Below are 25,399 nucleotides of genomic sequence, written 5' to 3'. Positions count from 1 at the left end.
TCTCCTGCTCTCTCTGCCCCGACTGTCTGCCGTGATTTTCTTCTGCCATCCTGCTCCAAATCTGCTCTCCTGCTCCAGACTCTCTGCTCCCAAATCTGCTCTCCTACCTAATAAATCTGCTCTCCTGCCTGCCCCGAATTTCTCCTGCTGCCCGACTGGTCACCCTGCTCTCGCCACGAATCTCTCCTGCCGCCCCGACTCTCCTTCCCTTCCCCGCATTACGAGCCTGTGGTTTTAATCCGTGGGTTTAAAGCAGGTTAAAATCACGGGCTCGCGAAGAGTATAAACCAAAAAAAAAGGTCGCTGCTCTTAAGCATGCGCAGACCATCTACAGATGGTCTGCACACGTGTCGGGATCATTAGAGAGCGATCCTGACAGTCGGATGGGGGCGTGATTCCGATTGCCCTCATTTGTATGAGATCCGATCCATGCCCTTTTTGAATCTAGCCCTAAATGCCAAACATGCCCACGATCTTCCCCTTAACCACACGTACTTTCTGGTAGGTGCCTTGGAGTAGGCGCCTAACTAAAAGTGGTAGGCACCTACTAAGTTTAGGCATCTACCATCCAATCAATTTTAATTTAAACCAATTATGAGGTCCTATTTGCTTGTTGGTGCCAATTAAGCTTTTTAATTAAGTTAGGTGTCTAGATTAGCTAGGCGCACCGATCTAGGCACTTAACTTTAGGCGTCTTTTATAGAATCCGAGCCTAAGCATTTTTCTATAGAGCGCGCTCAGTTCAGTGCACTTTATAGAATAGTGCTGATCACAAATTTTTCCTGACGCCTACTTTTTGACACTATTTATTGAATCTGACCCATAGTGGGAGTTTTCACATTTGTATATTATACAGTAGAATGCTATTATATATGCAAATTGGGCCTCATTCTAAAAATGGTATCCCAATTGTAGGTGGCGGTAAGCATCCTACTGCCATCTAATGAACCAATCGGGATGCACGTGTTTTAAAAAAAAATATCAATGGAACACAGGACGTCTATAATGTAGGCATTGTTCGCGCAGGTACGGAAATATTTAGGCACGCCTATGGCTGTCATTAGTGTGGTTTACGCCAGAAGTGGCCTTAAGGCGTCCATAGGCATGCCTAGGCACTTTTTGTAGGCACGAGTCAGACCCCTTAAATGTAGACCTGTGAAATTCCGGCCTACATTTAAGGCATCTGTTGAAGGACATTATTGCATATTAAGCCCCCCATGGACCGCTATAAATGCCGGCTTTTCCGAATTATGACCGGGATAGCCATGCAGATGGTAACTCGTAATTGGAAAATTTATGATCGACTCAATTTTCATTTTTGGTGGGCGAATTTATGCTCCAGCTATAGGTATGAAAAAATGAATGCTGACACATTGGGGCATAGTAATTTATTTAAACTGATTTGGGGCCTGTTGACATCTTTTATTACTTCACTATAGTTGTCATTGGTATATAATTTAATTTGTTTATTTCCACACACATCCAGGGAAGGGTGGGAGGAGGGGGGTTATTTCTACTTTTATCTTAGTTTTAGGCCTTTGAGCATATACATCCAGGGGGGATGGGAGGAGGGTGGGTTTACATTACTACTTTAAATAGGGAAAGGTTATAGAAAGAATCTATGTTTTTGTTTTTAATGATTAGTCATTGGGTGGGTGGGTGGGATAAAATGGTTGCTTATGTATATTTTTAGATTAATGTACTTTTATTGATTTATTATATGTATACATGTCTGTGTTTTGCACTGTTGATGTTTGAAAAATCAATAAAGAATTAAAAAATAAGAAAAAAGAAAAAAGAAAATAGAAGTGTTTCTGGAAGCAGCACTTACCGGTAATTGACATGTGGTAGGCACCCATTTTGCAGTCGCCTACCACAGCAAGTGCCATTTCCAGGATCAGGCACAAAAGTGCTACATTGAGGTGTTCACATTTACACCTGATATTGGCATGGTGTAGGTCAGGGGTGCCCAAAGGGTCAATTGCGAAGGCAACGTGAGTCGATCGCGTGATAGACTCATATTGCCTTCACATTCTACCTGCACCCCAATGCCGTAAACAGAAGCTCCGGGCCGACCAGCCTTCATCTCCCCGACGTCAATTCTGACGTCGGAGAGGAAGTTCTGGGCCAGCCAGTTGATGTCTGGCTGGCCCGGAATTTCCTCTCCGACATCAGAATTGACGTCATGGAGAGGAAGGCTGGTCAGCCCGGTGCTTCTGCGTCGGGAAACAGGGAACGATTGGGGCGACGGTGGCTTGGGGGCCTGTTCCCTGATGGTGGCAGCAGTGGCTTGGGGGAAGGCATAGAAACAGAAAGAAAGGGGGCAAGCAGGGAGACAGAAAGAAGGGGGCAGGGAGACAGAAAGAAAGAAGGGAAACAGAAAAAAGAAAGGGGGCAGGGAGACAGAAAGAAAGAAAGAAAGAAAGGAGGCAGGCAGGGAAACAGAAAGAAAGAAGGGAAAAGAAGGAAAGGGACAGGGAGACAGAAAGACAGAAAGAAAGAAGGGGGGACAGGGAGAAAGAAAGAAAGGGGAGGGGTAGGGATAGAGGAAGAAAAAGTTGGGGGAGGGAATAAGGTCTGGAGGAGAGGAAGGATACAGTAGGCTGAAAGAAGTGAAGAAATATTGGATGCACAGTCAGAAGAAGAAAGTGCAACCAGAGACTCATGAAATCACCAGACAACAAAGGTAGGAAAAATGATTTTATTTTCAATTTAGTGATCAAAATGTGTCCATTTTGAGATATTTTTATCTGCTGTCTATATTTTGCATTATGGCCCCCTTTTACTAAACTGCAATAGCGTTTTTTAGCGCAGGGAACCTATGAGCATCGAGAGCAGCGTGGGGCATTCAGCGCAGCTTCCTGCGCTAAAAACTGCTATCGCCATTTAGTTAAAAGGGAGGGGGGAATATTTGTCTATATTTGTATAGTTGTTACTGAGGTGACATTGCATAAAGTCATCTGCCTTGAACTCTTTGAATAAACCCCGGAATATAAATGATAATTAACATTTTTTCTGCATACAGTGTGCTTTGTGTTTAAAAAAAAAATTATTGTTGGTAGATCATTTTGACTTGGTCATTTTAAAAGTAGCTCGCAAGCCCAAAAAGTGTGGGCACCCCTGGTGTAGGTGGTCACACTCTAATATAGGAGTGTATATGGTGACTTACACTAGCATTCTATAACAGAATCTAGATTCCCAGTTGCCATAACAGAATTTATATGCAGTGAGCTGCATTTTGGTGCCTAAATTATGATGCATTATACAGATTTGCGTCCACTGTGGTGTAGTATGTGTGCAGATCTGTCCCCTGAAAACCTGCCCTGTTTGCAGGCCTCAAGGCCTGAACTTGCCACTAGATGGCAAACACATTTTAGAAATGTTAATATTGCCTCACTGAGCATAAAACCAGAGTTGATTTCTGCATTTTTAAAAATCTTTCTTGAGCATGGACAGTCGTCGATTTCATTCACTTAAACTTCTGCACTCTAGGTATGACAGTTGATTAAGAAAGAGACAAAAAATGTTTCTTGTTTTCTGATGTGGAATATAGATTTGAAAAACTTAGGAGCAAAACATATGAATGTGGAACATTTAATATAGGGGTCCTTTTATCAATCTGCGGTAGGGGTTTAATGCGCGTTAAACCGCCTGCCGTGCTAGCCGCTAATGCCTGCATTGAGCAGGCGTTAGTTGTTTAGCTGACCGCGGGGGTTAGCGCATGATGAAATGTCCGACGCGCTAACCCCGCTAGCGCGGCTTGATAAAAGGACCCCATAGTTTCCCAGATCAGTGTATAACTGCTAGTATAGAATACTAGAATAAATTCTTAATGGTACATCTAACTTAAGGCGTGAATATCTATGCCAGTTTAATGGCAGTTAGGTGTGTAATGGTTAGTATTTTAAAACCCATGTGCGTAAGTGCTAGGCATGCCTCGCCCAGATCCATGCCCTCTTGCAGATGCATTATATGGATTTTGCACATTTAATTTGCAGAATTCTGACTAAGGCCTCTAGATGCACTAGTCAGCGATCATCTAACGATTGTCGCTAAAACGGTTTTGACTGGTTTAACGACTATCACATTTGCCAATCCGATGGAGGAAATGGCTCACTGTAGTTTTCTGCATGAACACCCATTCTCCAATCCAGCTATGCAAATAAGTTCATTAATATTGAAATGCCATGTAAACTAACTGAGTAACTGATGCTCTAACATCACTTCATGATGCACAAAAATCCCCCCGACACATTTAGCGATCCAAAAAAAGTGACTGGTGAAGACCAGTCGCTTACGTGTCTTACCAATAGTTCCTGCCATGGTGACCCTCCATGCAAACAAAAATATGGCATGAGGGATACTCACTCCTTCCTGCCAACAGGTGCCCTATGTCAGGCGCCCCCTGAACTATCCGCTCCCCCTTCCCCCTCCCAAAGAGTCAGGAGGGGATACCCACTCCCTCCTGCCACTGGATGTTTCCCTGTATCTTTTCCCACCCCACCCCCAAACCCTCCTCCACTGTACCTTTGTGAGAAGTTGAGAGCAGGAGAGATGCTCAGTCCCTTCTGCTCTGGGGGGAAGGCCCATAATTTTGGACTGGCAGGCCTCAGAGCAGGAGGGACCAAGCATCTCTCCTGCTCTCAATTTCTCACAAAGTGTGCACCCCTCCTGTCAATTTTCTCTCGTTGAGAAGGGGGTGGGTCATCTCTCCTGCCAATTTTTGCTGCCACGGGTGTGGAGTTTTCTCGGTGCTGGTTCCTGGGGGGGGAGGAGTGTCTTTGGGGAGGGCTGCCATCTAGGGGGGTTGGTACAGCATTTTTTTTTTTAATGAGGCAGCTATTGTGCATGTGTAACATAAACATATCTGTGCCATAAAAAAAAAGAAAAAGTCCCAATAGCTGAGGGTCTTCCTTTGTCACTCTGCTGTTAGGGATTCCCCAAACCGGCTCTATACATGTGTTAGTTGCTCTCAGAGTGATTGATTGGATGGGGATTACCACGAACCTCCATGCACAGAATTTAAGAACATAAGAAGTTGCCTCCTCTGGGTCAGACCAGGGGTCCATCGCACCCAGCAGTCCGCTCCTGCGGCGGCCCATCAGGTCCGTGACCTGTAAGTGATCCTTTGGCTAAAACCTTACAATCCTCATTATTCTTCTATCTATACCCTTTTATGAACCAATCTTTACCTCTATCTATATCCCTCAATTGCCATATCCTTCAGGAACTTGTCCAATCCCTCTTTGAATCCTCTTAATGTACTCTGTTTTATCACAGCTTTCGGAAGCACATTCCAGGTGTCCACCACCCTCTAAGTGAAGAAAAATTTCCTAGCATTGGTTCTAAACCTGTCCCCTTTCAATTTCTCTGAGTACCCCCTTGTTCTTGTAGTTCCCAATAGGCTGAAGAATCTGTCCCTTTCCACCTTCTCTATGCCTTTCATGATCTTGTAAGTCTCTATCATGTCTCCTCTGAGTCTCCGCTTTTCCAGGGTGAAGAGCCCCAGCCTTTCTAGCCTCTCAGCGTATAAAAGGTTTTCCATACCTTTTATCATTCTTGTCACTCTTCTCTGAACCCTCTCAAGTATCTCCATGTCCTTCATTAGGTACAGCGACCAATATTGAACACAGTATTCCAGATGCGGTTGCACCATCGTGCGATACAGCGGCATGATGACTTCCTTCGTTCTGGTTGTAATACCCTTCTTAATAATACCCAACATTCTGTTTGCCTTCTTTGAGGCTGCTGCGCATTGTGCTGTTGACTTCATTGTTGTGTCCACCAGCACACCCAAGTCTTTTTCAAGGTTACTTCCCTCTAGTACTAATCCCCCCATTTGGTAGCTGAACATCGGGTTCTTTTTCTCTATATGCATGACCTTGCATTTCCCTACATTGAAGCTCATCTGCCATTTATTTGCCCACTCCTCCAGTTTGTTCAGGTCCCTTTGTAGATCCTCACATTCATCCACAGTTCTAACCCTGCTACAGAGTTTAGTGTCATCCGCAAATTTTATAACTTCACATTTCGTCCCCGTTTCTAGGTCATTAATAAATACATTGAACAGCAGCGGTCCAAGTACCGACCCCTGCAGAACTCTGCTCGTGACCCTCCTCCAGTCTGAGTAGTGGCCCTTCATTCCAACCCTTTGCTTCCTGCCTGCCAACCAGTGTTTAACCCATTTGTGTACGTCCCCTTCCACCCCATGGTTCCACAGCTTCCTAAGTAGCCGCTCATGGGGTACCTTGTCAAAAGCCTTTTGGAAGTCGAGATAAATGATGTCTATGGGTTCCCCTTTGTCTATCTGGCTGTTTACCCCTTTAAAGAAGTGCAGTAAGTTTGTTAGGCATGATCTTCCTTTGCAGAAGTCATGTTGGCTCTCTTTCATTAGTCCATTTCTTTCAATGTGCTCACAGATGCTGTCCTTTATCAGTGCTTCTACCATCTTGCCCGGAACCGATGTCAAACTTACCGGCCTGTAGTTTCCCGGGTCACCTCTTGATCCCTTTTTAAAGATAGGTGTAACATTTGCTGTCTTCCAGTCCTCCAGGACCTCGCCAGTTTTCAAGGATAGGTTGCAAACTTGGAGTATTTCCGCTATTTCATTTCTTAGTTCTTGGGTGTATTCCATCCGGGCCTGGTGATTTGTCGCTTTTCAATCTATCTATCTGTTGGAGGACATCCTATTGTCGACAGTTTTTCTTCCTGGTCTCTACTGAAGATCTCTTCGGGTTCTGGTACACTGGATGTGTCCTCACTTGTGAAGACTGACGAGAAGAACTTGTTTAACCTATCAGCTACCTCTTTTTCCTCCTTTATCACTCCCTTTCTGTCTCCATCATCCAACGGTCCTACTTCCTCCCTCGCCGGTTGCTTCCCTTTAACATATCTGAAGAACGATTTGAAGTTTTTTGCCTCCCCGGTTAGCCTCTCTTCGTATTCCCTTTTCGCTCACCTAACCACTCGATGACATTCTCTTTGGTGTTTCCTGTGTTCCTTCCAGTTCGCCCCAGTTTGGTCCTTTTTCCATTTCCGGAATGATTTTTTCTTGTCTCCTATCGCATTCTTCACTTCATTGTTTATCCATGTGGGGTCTTTTGTTTGGTTTTTTTTGCACCCTTTTCTAAATCTGGGGATGTACATATGTTGCGCTTCTTGCACTGTGCCCTTGAATAGAGACCAGGCTTGCTCTACGGTTTCTGTTTTCTTTGAGCTGTTTCTGAGTTTTTTCCTTACCATTGCTCTCATAGCATCATAGTTCCCTTTCTTGAAGTTGAACGTTGTCACTGTGGTTCTCTTCCCTTTTGCTGTACCTACTTCTAATTTGTACTTGATCATGTTGTGATCGCTGTTTCCTAGTGGTCCTACTACTTCCACTTCCTTTGCAAGTCCCCCTAGCCGGTTGAGGATTAGGTCGAGAGTGGCATTTCCTCTCATTGGTTCCTTGACGAGCTGATCCATAAAGCCTCACAGCCTCTAGGAATTCTGTTTCCCTCGCACAGTTCGAGTTTCCAATACTCCAGTCTATCCCAGGGTAGTTAAAATCCCCCATTACTATCACATTCCCGTTTTTGCATTCCCGCCTCAATTCTGCTGCCAGTTCTTTGTCGTTTGCTTCCGTTTGTCCAGGCGGACGATAGTACAGTCCCAATTTTATGTCAAAACCATTCCTTCCTGGTAATTTAACCCATAATGATTCCAATCCTTCCGCCTTTGTTTCCATATCCATTCTGGATGAGTGAATGGTGTCTTTTATGTATAGTGCTATTCCTCCACCCTTCTTGTGAGTCCTGTCTCTTCTATAGAGTTTGTACCCTGGCAGTACTATGTCCCATTTGTTATTCTCATTCCACCATGTTTCCGTGATTTCAATGATGTCTAGGTCCTCTTTTTTGACTGTGAGTTCTAGTTCTCCCATTTTGTCTTTAGGCTCCTGGCATTTACGTACAAGCAATTTAAGTCCTGGTCTTTTCTTTTCCCTGCTGGTTTTTCTTGTGATTTACTCCTCTTGCCAATCGCTTTTTGAGCTGCCAGTCCCTGATTTCTATTCCTTTCTTCCTCACTTTTTGGCGCACCTTTTTCGTCCGCAACCTGATTTCTCAATTTCTCCAGTTCCTCTAGCTCTTTCTGTTTGCTCTTCTTATTGTTCGTCAGTTTCTCTTGTTCCTTGGACTCCTGTTATTCATCTTTTGCTTGTTCCCAGTATTTTTCCCACTCAGTATCTTCTTTGGATACTCTTGTCCGAAACGTCAACGTCAGGTCAACTGTCGGCTTTCCCCTTCTTCTTAGTTTAAAGCTTGCTCTATTTCTCTCTTGACGTTGTTTGCTAGTAGTCTCGTTCCTGCCGTGCTCAGGTGTAGTCCATCCCTCCTGAAGAACTTGTTCTTCCCCCAAAAAGTTGTCCAGTTCCTCACAAAGTGGAATCCCTCTTCTTCGCACCATCTCCTCAACCATGCATTTATTGCTTTTAGCTCTGTCTCTTCACGTCTGCCCTCGGTACTGGCAGAATCTCTGAGAATGCTATCTTCTGTGTCCTCAGCTTCAGTTTCCTTCCTAGGATCTTGAACTGTTCAGTTAGCGTAGTCCTGCTGTAATCTCTCCTGTTGACATCGTTTGTTCCAACGTGGATTATCACTGCTGTCTCTTCTGTTTCTGCTCCTTCCAGGATCCTCTCGATTCTGTCGATGATGTCCTTCGTTCTTGCTCCTGGGAGACAGGTCACTAGCCGATCTTCTCTCCCTCCTGCTACGTGACTGTCCACTTCTCTCCGGATTGAGTCTCCCACTATGACTGCAGATTTCCCCTTCTTCAGCTTCCTCCCTGGTCTCAAGTCTGTATCCTCGGTGTGGTTCAGTACTTCTCTTTCAGGGTACCGGCGAGTCTTCGCCCCCTCTGCTTGCTCGATTCTTCCATGAAGTCCTTCATCCTTGTGTCTGTTGGTTCCTATCTTCCGTCTGTTGGTTCCTGTCCTCCATCTCATGTGGGCGCAGCTTCCTCACTCCAGTGCTGCTGATGATCCTTTCTTCCACCTTCCTGTAGGCCTCCTCGATGAATCTCTTGAGCTCCCTTACTTGCTCCTCGATGTGGCTCTCTCTTGTGGAGTCTTCAGCTGTCTTGAACGGTTCTTCTGAGATGTAGAGTCCCTCCAGCTCCTGAACCCTGCACTGTAGTTGACTGACTTCCTTCTTCAGGCTTTCCAGTTCCTGACACCGACTGCATACGTATGCCTGCCTTCCCGAGGGGAGGTAGTCGTACATATGACACTCCGTGCAGTACACTGGGAAGCTCCTCCGGGTTCCTGCTGCTTCCATTTCTCTTTCTTTTCAGTCCACTAGGTGCTCTCTCTTCTGTCTTTTGCGTACGTGCATGTGCTCTCTCCTGTGCTTAGCTCTTTCTTGCCTACTTCTTCTGTCGCTTTCCGATTGTGGGTCGGTTGTCCTCTCTTGGGCCTTTTTCTTGTCCCTGGAGCCTGCCGCTTCTTTATCCTTCCCTGTCTTGTGTGTGTCTTATTGTGTATTTTCTTTTGTGTATGTTCTTGTGTATGTGCTCTCCTTACGTGTGTGCTCGCTTCTTCCTTGCCTTCCTGCTGTTCTCTGGTGTTCTGGAGTCCTTGTCTGTCCTTGCTCGGCCCTTCTCAAGGCCCTTCGCAAAGGCGCTCTTGCTAAGGTGAGCGCCTTTGCCGCTCGCCTTCGCTGCGTGCCTAACGGCTGCACACCGTTGGCTCCTCCCCTTTTAAGAGGGAGTCCGGCCGATGCTTCTGCTGACACAGTGGGGGTGGGCGGAGCTTACTCTCGCCCTGCCCCTAGCTTCCTGCTCCTCTCTACCTTGCTTAAACAGATCCCCGAAGGTTGGGTTAGTGCCCTTTTACCGCCTTAGTCTCCCTTTCTCCTTCCTGTTTCTCCTGCTACTCTCCTTCTCCTCTCCCGATGCTGCTCACCGCTTGGAGGTTTGTTGGTGCATCAATCACTATTCCAGAATCGGCCAAAAAATCGGCCAACAGTGATTCACACGGTCTTAACTACATTGTTTTGTGTATCTAGCCCTAAGAGCGGTTATGTGTGTAATTGCAAATTAGTGCTCCTTAGAACCAATCAACACCAATTATAGCCAGGTATTGGTTGTTAACATCAATCAGTCAGCAGCTAATTATTGTACAGGTAGTCATTGACTTATGACTGCAATCGGTTCCGACTGATAGGTCATAAGTTGATTTGCTCGTAAGTCGGCCTATGTTAGTACAGTACTAACTACTTTTTACCCCTCCCCGAGTACCTTTCCCCTGGTGGTCCAGCGGTGTATCCTGCCTGAGCCCCTCTGCCGATGTCAGAAGCCAGCAGTGTACCCGGGCCGGCACGCGCAGGAGCGAGGTTATAAAACTCCCTGCCCACCCTGCGCTGCTGACTGAAACACTGCCGTAAGTTCTCAAGGGACTTGTGGTTCTCGTGGCACTGCGGGGCGGGGCAGGAGTTCTAAAAGCTCGCTCCTGCACATGCCAGCCCAGGTACGCTGCTGGCTTCTGACATCGGCAGTATGGGCTCAGGCAGGATGCACTGCTGGACCACCAAGGAAAAGGTACACGGAGAGGGGTAAAAAGTAGTTAGTACAGTACTGTAATTAGTATGGGCTGGAGAAATGCGTTGTAAAGTCAAATGGTTGCATGTCGCATTGCATAGGACATAGGTCATAAGTCGACGACTACCTGTATTTAGTTATGTGCATAACTAACAGTATTTTATAATTTGTGTGCACAAGTTTTCACACAGATTTATAGAATTAGGGGACTAGGGCTCAAGGGGAGACCCAGGAAACTACAGGCCGGTGAGCTTGACCTCGGTCCCGGGAAAGATGATGGAAGCACTGATTAAAGACAGCATCTGGGAACACATCGACAACTATGGGCAGCTAAAGTCGAGCCAGCATGGCTTCTGCAAGGGCAGGTCATGCCTCATGAACTTATTATACTTCTTTGAGGGGGTAACCAGCCAGGTGGATAAAGGGGAATCCATAGATATCATTTACCTTGACTTCCAAAAAGCCTTCGACAAGGTGCCACACGAAAGACTACTAAGGAAGCTATGGAACCATGGGGTGCAAGGGGAGGTCCACCGATGGATCAAAAACTGGCTGGCGGACAGGAAACAGAGGGTTGGAGTAAAGGGACATTACTCAGACTGGCAATGGGTCACGAGCGGAGTTCCACAGGGGTCGGTGCTGGGACCGCTCCTATTCAATATATTCATTAACGACCTGGAAGCAGGAACAAAATGTGAGGTTATTAAATTTGCGGATGACACCAAACTATATCGCAAGGTCAATAACAGGGAGGACTGTGAAGATCTCCAAAAAGATCTGACAACACTGGAAAAATGGGCCAAAAAGTGGCAAATGAGTTTCAACATAGGGAAATGCAAGGTCATGCATATAGGGAAAAAAACCCCAATGTTCACTTAGAAAATGGGGGGATCAGCGCTAGGGGTGAGCGACCTTGAAAGAGACCTGGGAGTGATGGTAGACACAACATTGAAGGCGTCGGCGCAGTGTGCCACGGCCTCAAGGAAAGCAAACAGAATGTTGGGTATCATTAAGAAAGGTATCACGACCAGGACAAAGGAAGTCATCCTGCCACTGTATCGTGCTATGGTGCGCCCGCACCTGGAGTACTGTGTTCAGTTCTGGTCGCCGTACCTCAAGAAGGACATGGAGGTACTTGAGAGGGTCCAGAGAAGAGCAACTAAGCTAATAAAGGGCATGGAGGACCTCTCATATACTGACAGACTGAAAAAGCTAGGGCTTTTCTCCCTAGAAAAGCGGAGACTTAGAGGAGACATGATAGAAACCTTCAAGATCATGAAGGGCATAGAAAAAATAGACAGGGACAGATTTTTCAAATTAAGGGGATCAATAAGTACAAGGGGGCACTCAGAGAAATTGAAAGGGGAGAGGTTTAGAACAAACGCCAGGAAGTTCTTTTTCACACAGAGAGTGGTGGATACATGGAACGTGCTACCAGAGGATGTGATAAACAGGAGCACGCTACAGGGGTTCAAAGAAGCTTTGGATAGGTTCTTGGAAGACAAAGGGATTGAGGGGTACAGATAAGAGTAAAGGTAGATTATAGGGATGGGATTAGAGGTAAATTACAAAATTAATCAGGGACCACTGTTCAGGCACTAGGCCTGATGGGCCGCCGCGGGAGCAGACCGCTGAGCAAGATGGACCTCTTGTCTGACTCAGCGGGGGCAACTTCTTATGTTCTTATGTTCAGAAACAGTTGTAGGAACACTTATTTAGCAAGGCCTTTACTTTGTTTGGCTGGCTCTATTATGCTTGCAGCTTACTAACATGATCTTACTATGTTGGTCTTTAGATATGTAATATCTTTTGTTGTTTGTATTGTTTTTCTCCCTTGCTGTTCTATGGTATTTATATAAATATGTAAATAAGTTGCATAATATGTAAATAAGTAAATAAGTAAATATGGTAAATAAGTTGCATAAGTATTATTTCCATCTGGTATTTGGTGAATGGCATAAAGGAATGAAGCAATAATAGTTATAAAATGGCTTAGAAAGTAGAAAAGAATTAGAAAGTAGAAAATGTGAGGGTAAATCAAAAAGTAAAGGCAAAATACATTTAACGGCTTTAATAGAAGTAACTGTGAGCAACTGAACATATAACTTTTCCACATAGTGGAAGATGACACATTTGTTGTATCGTTCAACTAGCTTCTGTATTCCTGCAGAGAAGTTTTTCGACTGCTCTTGAAGCCAGGTGAGCACCGTTTCTTTAACATCATCATCAGAGGTGAATCTGCAGGCTTCAATGCGTCTCCTTCAGTGGACTGGAGATATGATAATTGCTAGACGCCAGATTGTAAGGAGGATGTGGAAGATGTTCAAACCCAAGCATCCGCCCTGTCAATGTGCTCTTGTGTGCGTTATGTTGATGGGCGATCAGAACAACCTTCGTCGGTTACACATGTTCTTTTTGCTTTAAACCTTTTTACACACTCATAAACCTTTCATAAGAAAATAAAAATTGCCGCTGGGTCAGACCAGTGGTCCATCCTGCTAAGCAGTCAGCTCACGCAGCGGCCCTCAGGTCAAAGACCAGTGCTCTAAATGAGTCCAGCCTCACCTGCGTACATTCCAGTTTAGCAGGAACTTGTCCAACTTTGTCTTGAATCCCTGGAGGGTGTTTTCCCCTATAACAGATTCCGGAAGAGCATTCCAGTTCTCTACCACTCTCTGTGTGAAGAAGAACTTCCTTACATTTGTACGGAATCTATCCCCTTTTAACTTTAGAGAGTGCCCTCTCGTTCTCCCTACCTTGGAGAGGGTGAACAGTCTGTCTTTATCTACTAAGTCTATTCCCTTCAGTATTTTGAACGTTTCGATCAAGTCCCCTCTCAGTATCCTTTTTTCAAGGGAGAAGAGGCCCAGTTTCTCCAATCACTCACTGTACGGCAACTCCTCCAGCCCCTTAACCATTTTAGTTGCTCTTCTCTGGTCCCTTTCGAGTAGTACCGTGTACTTTGTGTACGGCGACCAGTGCTGGACACAGTACTCCAGGTGAGGGCACACCATGGCCCGGTACAGCGGCATGATAACCCTCTCCGATCTGTTTGTGATCCCCTTCTTAATCATTCCTAGCATTCTGTTTGCCCTTTTTGCCACCGCCGCACATTGTGCAGAAGGCTTCATCGACTTGTCAATCAGAACTCCCAAGTCTCTTTCCTAAGAGGTCTCTCCAAGTACTGTCCCGGACATCCTGTATTTGTGCATGAGATTTTTGTTACCAACATGCATCAGTTTACACTTATACGTTGAACTTCATTTGCCATGTCGATGCCCATTTCTCAAGCTTGATTATGTCACTTTGATTGGTTTCACTCGCTCTGCCCAGAGAACATAATGTAACCAAGGTTATAAATAAAATTTTTTAAAAAGGGTATTCCTGTAGGTTTAAGAATTTTGAGCTGTACGTGTCACTTTTAAAATTGATTATATGATAAGAAAGGGTGGGAAGGGTGAGAGATAAGAGCATATTATTTGTACCATTGATGATTATTAAGTGTTACATTTATTGTTAATTTGTTTGGATATATTGTTACACTTATTGTAAATTTGAAAATGAATAAAGAATTAAAAAAAAAAAAAAAAAGAATTCTGGACAGCACAGCAATCTCCAGGAAGTGAGCAATGCTGGGGAGTTCTAAAACTGCCAAGAAGAGCAGTTGGAGAGAGTTGGGTGGTTAGCAGATGGAATGACAGGTTCGTTGTAGTTGTTGATGGTTAGAAAACAACTTTTAAAAAGCTGTTTTGTGATAGAAGCTGTTTTGAGATAGAAACTGTATTTGATTGTATTTTGTCATACAGAAACTTTGGCCCTTTTTTACAAAGGCGCGCACTAAGCGTTTTAGTGCAGATTTAGCGCACGCTAAATCACCACGTGTGCTAACTGCTAATGCATCCATAGGATAACATGCACACATTAGCGTTTAGCGCGTGCTAAAAAGCTTACTGCACCTTTGTAAAAGAGGGGGTTTGTGTCATTTTGGAGGCAAAGCACGGAGCTCATCTATAATTAAAGTTGTAACAAATAATTTTTTTTTTCTCCAGCTATTGCTAGGATAAAGGATATACACTTCTCCCTCCGTATTCGCGGGGGATGTGAGCGGACCATAGGTGCTAATACGGAAAAATTGCGAATAACTTTTTAAATGTTATTCACGGTTTTTAGAAAAAGCCTTCCGTTTTTATTATTGGAACCGCAAATATCTTTTCTACAGCGATTTCTGGGCAGGCAAGCAGCGATTTCAGGGCAGGCAAGCAAGCAGCAATATCAGGGCAGGCAACCAGCGATTTCTGGGCAGGCATGCTGGGAAGAAGCCTTTCTCTCTATGGATGCTGGGAAGCAGTGTTTTTCTCAGTGCACACCGGGAAGCATGGAAGCAGCGAATTTGTGCGAGAAAGTTTATATGCAGCGATTTTTAGAGTTAATGGTAAAGCAATAAAATGTTTTATTGGTTCAGTATGGTACAGTAAAATGAAAAATACTTTAATGATGATGTAATTTGGGGGCGGAGTCAGCGGTCGAGAAAATTGCGAATAAACCGTGGAAACCATGGAAACCATGGATACGGAGGGAGAAGTATAGAGTATTTTGTTTTGGGTAAGAATTTATGCAGAGGAAATATTGATGTATTCTGTTAATTCAAGGGATTCAATTATACTTTGGAATAGGTTTTATTGGAATAAAATCTTGATTTAAATGAATATTTAATTTAAACTTTGATTATAAATTTAAGGGTCAAGATATTTTTGTGGGTGGTAAGCTCAGGGAAATTTCAATTATTCTTGGATTTATTTAGGTAGCTAGTGGCCACAGTGTTTATTGTTTTTTTGGGGGTTTTTTTGTCACCAAATAGGGATGTGTAGGGTTTTGCTTCCTTTAGTTTTTTTTTTAGCTAGGGAATAGGTATTGTGGAAGAAGCTGTTCCAGGCCAGAAGAGGAAGAAAGGTACTCAACGGATCCCAACGGAGGAATAAAAGGACTCTTGGTCCATTCTCATCTGACCGCCTAATTTGTAACTTGAATTTTTCTTTTTCTTTTAAATAGTTTCTCACTCAGGAACATCTTGGATCTCAAATTTTGGGACTTTAATTTTGATTGAGTAAATAGCAATTTTGTTATATAAATGTTACTTCATTTGTTTTATGTTATGTTGACTTAATCATATTCTGTACAAGAAGTTTATTCTTGATAATATATTCAAAATATAAATAAAGAATTAAAATTAAAAAAAAAAAAAAAAAAGGACTGGATACTCACTTGTTTTGCTGCTGAAAAATCCTGTCTGCGGAAATTAGTGAGGAAAATTATGGGACAAGTATTGATAAAAAATAAACTATTTTGGGACAAGTATTGATAACGATTAAACTATTCTTTTAATATTTATTTTGTTTTCATCTGTTATTTTTTGGTTGAAATTTTATTTTAAATGTACATCTGTTTCCTGGCTACAAAGAGAAACCCTCGTCTATATTTAAAAGTGAGTTTCTCAGACAGGAACCGGCTTACATTTTGAACATAAAAATTGAAACACTGGGACAGACTGAAGGTCTATCAAGCCCAGCATCCTGTTTCCAACAGTAGCCAACCTAGGTCCCAAGTACCTAGCTAGATCAAAAGCGCACTACTGCACGTTATTCTTTGATGGTGTGATCTTGAATGGAGCATCAATGTTTCTGACCTCACGGCTGCCACTGACTAAAGGCCAAGTGCTTTTTTTTTCCATGAAATTTTATTGAAATTTTTAAGTGCTGCATTGTGCATGGAACAACTATCCAACAGGCAATGCATGAGTACAAATGTTGCATTTTGCTAGCTCTGTTCCTATTATTATGTAATTTAGCAATTGCCTTTAATTTTTTGATTCACCCTCGTATGTAGTATTACTCTGATCATATGTTTTGGTACGTTATGTTTTTTTGGTTTCATTTTCTTGCTATAAGGATATTGTCATGCTATGTGTGGATATCTTTCCTGTCAGTTGTCTTTCTTTTCAATCCAATTTTAATTTTGATAAGAACATAAGAACATAAGCAATGCCTCTGCTGAGTCAGACCTGAAGTCCATCGTGCCAGCAGTCCGTTCACGCGGTGGCCCAACAGGTCCAGGACCTGTGCAGTAATCCTCTATCTATACCCCTCTATCCCCTTTTCCAGCAGGAAATTGTCCAATCCTTTCTTGAACCCCAGTATCGTGCTCTGCCCTTTTACGCTCTCTGGAAGCGCATTCCAGGTGTCCACCACACGTTGGGTAAAGAAGAACTTCCTAGCATTCGTTTTGAATCTGTCCCCTCTCAACTTTTCTGAATGTCCTCTTGTTCTTTTATTATTTGAAAGTTTGAAGAATCTGTCCCTCTCTACTCTATGCCCTTCATGATCTTGTACGTCTCTATCATATCCCCTATATTCATATACTGCTTTGGTCCAAACATTGGTTAAGGTGGAATATCAAGAACTCAATAAATGTTAACATAAAAAAGGAGCAATGCAGTGGAACCAATCTTAGTTTTGCTAATCAGGGTTCTGAAGAAAAAACCTGCCTCATACAGTCCAAGGGAAAATGTGTGCTAATCATTCTTTTCTCAGTTATTCAATCTATGGAAGAATCTTTAATTCCTTATCATAAATTTTGACTTTTCACCAGGGCCGGATTAACCAATAGGCCAAGTAAGCATGTGCCTAGAGCCCGAAGTTGTCAGGGGGGCCCGATGAAACAGAGGACTCGGTTTGTTTGTTTTTTTCCCTTGGCAACATGGGCCCCCCTGGGAGAGATCGGCAGCGCTGGGCCACCCCAGGAAAGATCGGCAGCGCTGAGCCCCTCTCCCAAGAGATCGACAACACCGCCCTCCTCCGGCATCGCCATTAACCAACCTGAATAAGTGACATTGGAGGGGTGGACTGGCAGATGCAAAGAGTTGCTGAAGAAAACAGATAAATGGGGGCGGGACATGGGCGGGGTGGGAGCGGGGCAGGGCCAGGGGTGCCCAGTGTACTTGTGTGCCTAGGGGCACTCGAAGAATTAATTCTGCCCTGCTTTTCACTGTAATACATTGGGCAGGTAGCTCTGGGTTGTGAGGTGCTCCTGTGTGTGCACCAATGTGTTGTACTTTCTGTTTATTTTGAGCAGTGTTATAAATAAAGTATTTTTTAAAAAATTCAGTGGGCCTTGCTCATTTAACATAGCTAAGTAAATATGCATCTCAAAACCTATCTCTATTACCAAGTTTGGATGTTTTTTTTTGTTTATTTGTTTGTTTTCAAAGGACGAGCAATATGTGTTGAACTCTTTCTGAGGGGTCCAAAAACAGAAGAACCAAAACTCTACAGCAAACATTAAATAAAAAAGCAACAGCAGAGGTTAGAGCCACAGTTTCGGCACCTACGGGTGTGGGTTCAAACCCTGCGCTGCCTCTTGTGACCCTCTGCAAGTTATTTAATCCTCCACTGCCCCAGGTACATTAGATAGACTGTGAGCCTGCTGGAAAAGTACACCGTCAATAACGCATGGAACAATTGCGCCCTGACAATTCTGCTCCATCAAATGTGCACACCGACAAGTGCGCGCATGAAGGGAGCTGGATTTTCAGGGTGCAATTGAAAGTGTAGTGTGTGTGTGGGGGGTTAGCGGCAATCAAGCCCGTCGGCATCCCCCTGAAAGAGAGCTTGATTGTAGTGGGGGAGGTCCCTCCCCCCCTCAGAGCGGAAAAGGGAAAGCTTCGAGAGGAGAGCATGATTTTAAAGTGTAGTGGGGGGTTCCCCACACATATCCCTCAATGGAAGCATGAGTGTGTTGGGGTTTCCCCCCAAAACTCCCCCTCAAAGCACAAACAGGAAGGCATAGGGGGCATCGCACATTTGTCCTGCGCAAAAACGTTGGGGCAGAATTGTTGGTGCACCAATGTCCTGCACGCATTTGATGGGTCACCGCTGGGACAGATAGGGAAAATGCTTGAGTACCTGATTGTAAACCGCTTAATACATCATGTCCAAATGGTATATCAAATCCCTCTCCCCTTAAATTTATTGGTTCTTGTGCACTTCTTACTGACTTAACACAGGCCTGTGTTTCAGCTCAATAGCCTGCATTGGGAGTCTGAATGGCTTTGGTGAAAATGGTTGAAAAGTCCACGGTATACTGTATCGATTCAATAATATTAAGTTTTATTATTAAGTTTATTAAACATTTGATGGATCGCCTATTAGTATTACTAAGCGATGTACATTTTCAAATAAGAAAACAAAGATATCAATGTTCTAACAAAGATATCAATGTTCTAACAATAATAAAATAAAAATAATACATACTTGAAATGGAAGGAAAAAATTAAAAAAGTTACATTCTTGGGTTAAGAAAAAAGGGTAAGTACAAAAGGTAAGGGGTTGTGAGGCCAAAGCACAATTAAAGAAAGTGTCCTTGAAATAGTTGTTAGTTAAATGCATCATGAAATAAATAAGTTTTTAAAAATTTCTTAAATGTTACAAGGTCTTTTTCTATTCTAATGAACTGAGGAAGGGCATTCAATGTCAATGAATCATAGACCCGAACAATTCAGAGCTGAAGCGTCCAAAGTGGTGAACTGATTAAAAAAAAAAGCACCACACATGTGTACTCAGTGTTTAAATAAGATAAAACTGAAAAGTCTTAAAATAATGTTTTTTCTGACCCATTTTGTTCCCTGGTACCATTTGTTCATTATGGTATTGCTTTGTAACATAAAGAAAATGACTATGATAGCTACCAAAAATGCAATGCCGAGTGATACCCCCAAATAATAATTCATCAACTGTAATGCTGTCTCTGCAGGCTACTGGTAGCCAGATGTGCCCACAATTCCTATTTGTTGAATTAGAAATATCACATTGTAGCATTTTCACATCCAATATGATGGCAAAAATATTATTCCGTGGCTTATAAAATATAAATATGGATCTAATAATCTTGCTAGCTTTCTTTTGTTGTATGATTATTCTTTCTGGAGTACATATATTGACAATTGTGATTAATTAGATGTGTCAGGCTAATTCAGCTATATCAATACAGATGGTGCTTTTGACATGGAAGAGATGATATAATGCATCTTTGGCATTTGATCTCAGGATTATTGCTAATGTTGTACAACAGTGCCTTTTTATCACTCTCCATAGACCCAACACAAATTTATAACCGTTTACCATGCCCATTGAGTTAGAGGTTGTATAGAAAGGCCTAAGAGTAAACATTACAAAGATCTTCTATCAGATAGGCCTTCAGAGCCTGTCTTTGAAATTCAGGACCTAATTTAAGCCCCCTTTGAAAAAGCCATGGTAGCAATGCTACCGCGGTAAATGCATCAAAGCTCATTCAATTTCTGTGGACTTCAGTGCATTTACCGAGACACCATTGCTACCATGGCTTTGTAAAAGGGTCCTGATTTTTTTTTTTTTTCTTGCTCCCTAGATACAGAATGAGAATAAAAGCCTATTCTTAGATTTTGTTTCAATATAGGTTAATAGCTATATTAGATCTGGGGGAGAAACGAAAGTCTTCGTAGATGGCAAGCACTATTAACAAGAACAACCAAATAAGGTGAACATTTAAGGAAAAAATGATATAAGAACCTGATAGTTCATGTATCACATCTTGTTTGGGTGATCTGCTAAGATATTGTACAACCTACAACAATTTTATTTCCAAGACTTCTTGAGAGGGATTATATAGCAGGCATTAATTTCTTATCACTCTGTAGTCTATTCGAGACATCTTCAAATCTCACATTCTGCTATATTATCAAAATGTTGAATTTAATTTTACTTTTCTGTATTTTCAGGTAATCCTACAAAAAAAAAAAAAAACCAACAAATTGTGTTCTATTCACCAATCATTTCAATATGTTTTTCAGGGACTTTATATATTCCTGGTTTATGCAATTTATAATAGTGAGGTAGGTAGAATTTTTTTATATTTTATTTGTACTTAAAATATGTTATCTGTAATAAGTGGGGAAAGACCTTTTTAGACAGTACACTCAATTGGGTATTATTTGATAAAGGGTTTCCATACAGACACAAAATAAGATGAAGTCCTTTCTGAATAAGGTTATTGTGTTGGCGGAGGGGGCATACTTAATCTTTGAGCTGTAAATTGCAATGTATCACAAGCAAAACTGTCTGAATCAGAAGGTATGATTTCACTAAAATTCCTGATGAGAGAATTGGTTGTAAGGGAAAAGATATTTGTCTTCAGTTTGGTGTTATATGGTATTTTAATTTCTCATATTCATTGAAATTCACTCTGAGCTCCTATAGGAAAGATGGGGAATAAATAAGGTGCATTAAACCTGGCCCCAAACTTTTTCTGCGTGTTCTAATCTAACAGGAAACCAGAATGGCAACTGAGCAACAATTAAGCTTGGTTTCATAACAGGGAATGACACGGTGACAGAATTCATCACTGTTCCTGTCCCTGCGGATGACTGCTGGAAACCATCCCCATGTCATTCTGTAAGGAGAGAGGGATATCAGGGTACGAATGGGCACAACCACTGATGTAGGAGGACTGAGGTTGAGATAGACATTAAAGAATGGCACGTGGGGACAGGAATGTTGATAAATTCTGTCACTGTCATTCTCTATTTCATAATAATATGACCACCTAACTCACACAATTGAATAAAATGTGGGCAGGCACATGTAGCTATAATCCTAACAAAGCAATCTAACCTGTCCTTTTACATACCCTTAGTGCTGGCCATGGCAATATTAACTCTGACGCTCATAGAATTCCTTTGAGTGTCAGAGCTGTTACCGCCTTGGCTGGCACCAAAATCCATGCTATGGTTTTGTAAAGGGGGGGGGAGGGGGTAAATGAAAACTTAAATATTTCTGCATTGTGATGAATACCCGTGCATTTGGATAAGTTGATTTTTTTTCCCCTGGACCTGTCAGAGTGATGCATTTTTACTAAGACCCAAATTCTCGATAGTGCGCTGTAAGTTAGGTGGTGGTAGGAGCCCTACCACTGCCTAAATTAATTGGTTTTAATTGGCATAATCAGTGTACTAATTGGATGTGCTGATTAAAAACCAATTAAAATGTAATTTTTTTAAAAAAATGGAGGGTACCTAAGGGCGCCTCCAAGAAGGCTGCTGATATCCCATCCACAGAGGCGCTTTACGACACCTGACCCCATTGTAGGCGTGGTTAACACCAGAAATGGCATTAGGCATCGTAGAGCACCTCCGTGCATGCAATTCCCCATCGAAGATAGGTGCCGGAAATGTAAGTCTTTAAAACCCTGGCCTACATTTCCGGCATTTATCTTCCACGTAGCTGCGATTCTGTAAACGGCGTTGTTGCATGATTGACACATGTTTGACGGCAATTTTTAAGACAGCTGTCAATAATGTCGCCATTTACAGAATCTGGGCCTAAGGCCTAAATTCTCGCTAGTGCACTGGAGGTACCAGCAAAAGTTCCATAACCATGAATCCCAGTACAACAAAATAAGCTAGTCATAAACCTTCATTTGAAATCAGAGGTTCCTCCATTCAGTCCTCTTAACAGGACTTTTCAGGAAAACTCCAATATGTGCAGATATCTGTTCCAGAGACCCAATTCATGCAAAGGGAGCTCACGATTATTTATTGTGAATTTTCTGAAAAGAAGACCAATTGCTGGACGGGGGAGGGAGCGGCACAAAGTTCCTTCTAACGTTTGCTGCTATGGATATGAGATTTTTGCCGCCTTTATCCCCATGAAATCAGCAGCCAAGTGCTGACCTGTGAGTTGTGAATACACTGCCTCTCCTGGTACAGAGTGGATATGTTCCCAATGCTGCTGCAGTTGGCACAACTGGCGTGTATTGTGCGCAGTAACTGGAAGAATGCTGTAGACCAGTGTGTCGAAAACTTTTTAAGCTGCTAGAACACTAATCTCGGGGCTGCGGCTGGAGGGCACCCGGAAATATGCAGATGTCGACACGAAGCAGGCGACCTCATCGCGTCAACATCCACGCACGTGCAGATGTCCTCCGCCACAGCCCTGAGCCTCCTATTACCGCTGGTGGGGAGAGGTGAGGAGAAGGGGCAGAGGCGCCGACGAGGCGGAAAGGTCAGGCGCCGGCGGACTGACTACGGGATGTGCCTTTTGTCGCCAGAGGCACGTCCTATAAACAGTCAGCCAGCGCTTCTCCTCGCTGGCATCTCGGGGCACACAGTTTGCGATATACTGTTGTAGACACATGCACACATTTACCAGAAAAAGAACACCAGCAGAGCAAGTGCCAGAATTCAGAGCAATGATTTTAAATATCCAAGTTTGTTTTCTTTCAAGGGAGTCAGTTTTAGAGTGCCTGAAGAGCTGCCAAGTAAGTCTATGGCTGCTTTTTAATCCTGAACTTTGCAATAGTTTTCAACATCAAAGTGTGTGCTTCCTACATATTTCTTTGAATAAAGTACCACTATTTTTGCACAGCCACTTTTTATCAGATCATATCATGGCGCAAACTTTCAAAAATGCAAAATATAATGGTTTTTCAGTCCCTGACCTAAACCTACCGTGGGGAACACCGTCCTCCCCCCAAATGCAGATAAATATACAAGCACTGTGGAACTGTATCCATACTTTTAATCACACACAGGGTGACAAGTTTTCACAGTTTATGCTGGTAAAATGCTTTTTCCTTGCTTTGAGAATTGCCCTCCGTGTGCTTTTTCATGCTTCTATATTCTAGGTAAGGAATGCCATACAGCAGATGAAAGAAAAGAAGAAAGCTCTCTCTTTTACGGTAAGTGATGGTTTAGACTGGGGTCTCCAAGCTCAGGTCTTGAGTGCCAAAACCAGTCTAGTTTTCAGGATTTCTATAATGGATGTATATGATATCTGTTTGCATTTATTTCATCTGTTGTATGCAAAAAGATCTTGGGCATATTCATTGTGGAAATCCTGAAAATCTGAATGGGCTGTGGTGTACCTAGGGTATGTGACACACGGGGCCCATTGTTTTTTGACACTCCTGCTATTATTTTTAACCCCCCTCCCCCCACCAGCAATGTAAAAAAATATTTTTATTAATGTTCCCCCACGTGCAAGCCATGAGAGGGGTGTTCCCGGCCTGGGAGTCATGGTCTGGGAACTTCCCTTCTCACGGCCCGGTCCCAAGACTCTGGGGAGTCCCCTTGGCCCAGCATGTTCCCAGCCTTCTCTCCTGTCCGATGGCCCTTTACCTTCTGTTTACCTGCCCGTGGCTCCCCTTCCTGCTTTCCGTGTCTGCCTCTGCCGCAATCCACCCGGGCGGAAACAGGAAGTTGCGTCATTGGCAAACGCGGAAAGCAGGAAGGAGAGCCACTGGGCTGTGGCCCTCAAGTTTGGAGATGCTTGGTTTAGATCTCAGTGTCCCGCAAACTTTCTCGATAGTGGCCGTGGCTCGAGGCACCTAGAAGTGCGTGGGTATCACCGTGATGACATCACAGCATGCGTGACAAAATCATGTCGATGTCTGCGTGTATGTGAAGGCCCTCCAGACGGGCCCTGAGACACCAGTGGGGGGTGCCAGAAGGGAAGAGGGCCAGAGAGAAGGATAGGTGCTGGCGCCTACTGATTGCCTACAGAATGTGCCTCTCACCACGAGGTATGTCCTGTAGGCAGTCAACTGGCACTAGCGCCACTCCTCCTTCCCAGTGTACCGCAGCACACCTGAAATCTCAGGAGGCACACAGGTTGAGATACACTAGTTTAAATTATAGACTCACACTATATTTGCAGAAAAAATATCAACTTTGTCATCTTTCAGGTTATTTGGGTGTATAAGCTATTTTTTTTCTAAGAGATTCACCCAAGGCAATACACAGAATATGTACAGAGAAGTAATCAAAATGTTGACACAATATCCATTTAACATAAACTGTACTATATCAAAAAATGAAAAGGTATTATGGAGAACTCAAAAAGTCATTAAAAAAATACATGCATATTCTATAGGTCTCTCTATAACAGCATATAGATTATACAAAATATGGAAGGAAAAAGCCTCAAAGAGCAACACAACTATTTGTTAGCTTCAAAGCTAAACCACTCTTTCATCATCGGCATAAAAAACATTCCAAAATTCCTTCCATGTGACTAATTCTTATACAAAAATACTTTTTAAGAAAATTGATCCTATAAAAATAATGTTCATGTATCTGACAAGCAGGCTGTAGACAAAAAGACTGCAACAAAAAGAGCAACTGCTGGCCCTGTGAAAGTTTGAACAAAACACTGGCCATCGTTGGCCAAGAGCTGTTGAAATACATTACATTACATTAGAGACTTCTATTCCGCCTGTACCTTGCAGTTCTAAGCGGATTACAATTGAAGATGGCTGGACATTTCCAGGAAGTTACAAATTTTAAGGAAAGATACATAGAGATGCTAGAATAAGAGAAAGGTTTAGATACATAGTGGAGGCTAAGAGGGAGAATTTAAGGAAGTGGAGGCTAAGAGGGTAAATTTAAGGAAGGGGGGACATTTGAGGAAACTTGTGGGGAGGGAGGAGATTAGGGTTGGTTATATGGTGGGGTAAGCAGGGAGGGGGATGTTAGGGAGGAGGGGGATAAGCGGACAGGAAAGTTTATTTGAATAACAGAGTTTTGATTTCTTTTCGAAAAGATTTAAGGTCACATGTGGTTGTCAACAGAATAGAGATGGAGGGGGTCTAGCTTCGCCGCCTGCGTTGCTAGGAGGTCATCATATATCTTCTTGCGTTGAATGCCCTTGAGTGGTGGGTAGGAGAATGGGATCTGTGTTCTCCTTAGTCTGGGTGTGAAGTTTCGGTTTCGGCGATTGTTCAGGTAGGTGGGCGCAAT

General features: G+C 43.1%; 1 protein-coding gene across 11 annotated transcripts in view; it reads left to right on the top strand.

The window, feature by feature from the left end:
• The window catches only part of ADGRD2 (adhesion G protein-coupled receptor D2), a 408,458-nt gene that overhangs the window by 323,729 nt on the left and 59,330 nt on the right, over window positions 1-25,399 (top strand). For 10 of the 11 annotated variants that reach the window (XR_004540974.1, XM_033962424.1, XM_033962423.1 and 7 more), the window contains 2 exons: window positions 20,456-20,497; window positions 23,287-23,340. The exons of the other annotated variant lie outside the window; for it this stretch is intronic. Coding sequence is in view for 9 of the 10 variants with exons in the window: in XM_033962424.1 (XP_033818315.1) it covers window positions 20,456-20,497; window positions 23,287-23,340 (96 nt within the window). In the remaining variant the exon portion in view is untranslated. The remainder of the gene's footprint in view (window positions 1-20,455; window positions 20,498-23,286; window positions 23,341-25,399) is intronic. 11 annotated transcript variants of the gene reach the window in all.

Source organism: Geotrypetes seraphini, chromosome 10 (assembly GCF_902459505.1).
Source record: "Geotrypetes seraphini chromosome 10, aGeoSer1.1, whole genome shotgun sequence".
NCBI lineage: Eukaryota > Metazoa > Chordata > Amphibia > Gymnophiona > Dermophiidae > Geotrypetes > Geotrypetes seraphini.
This window is presented reverse-complemented; position numbering and strand designations above follow the sequence as displayed.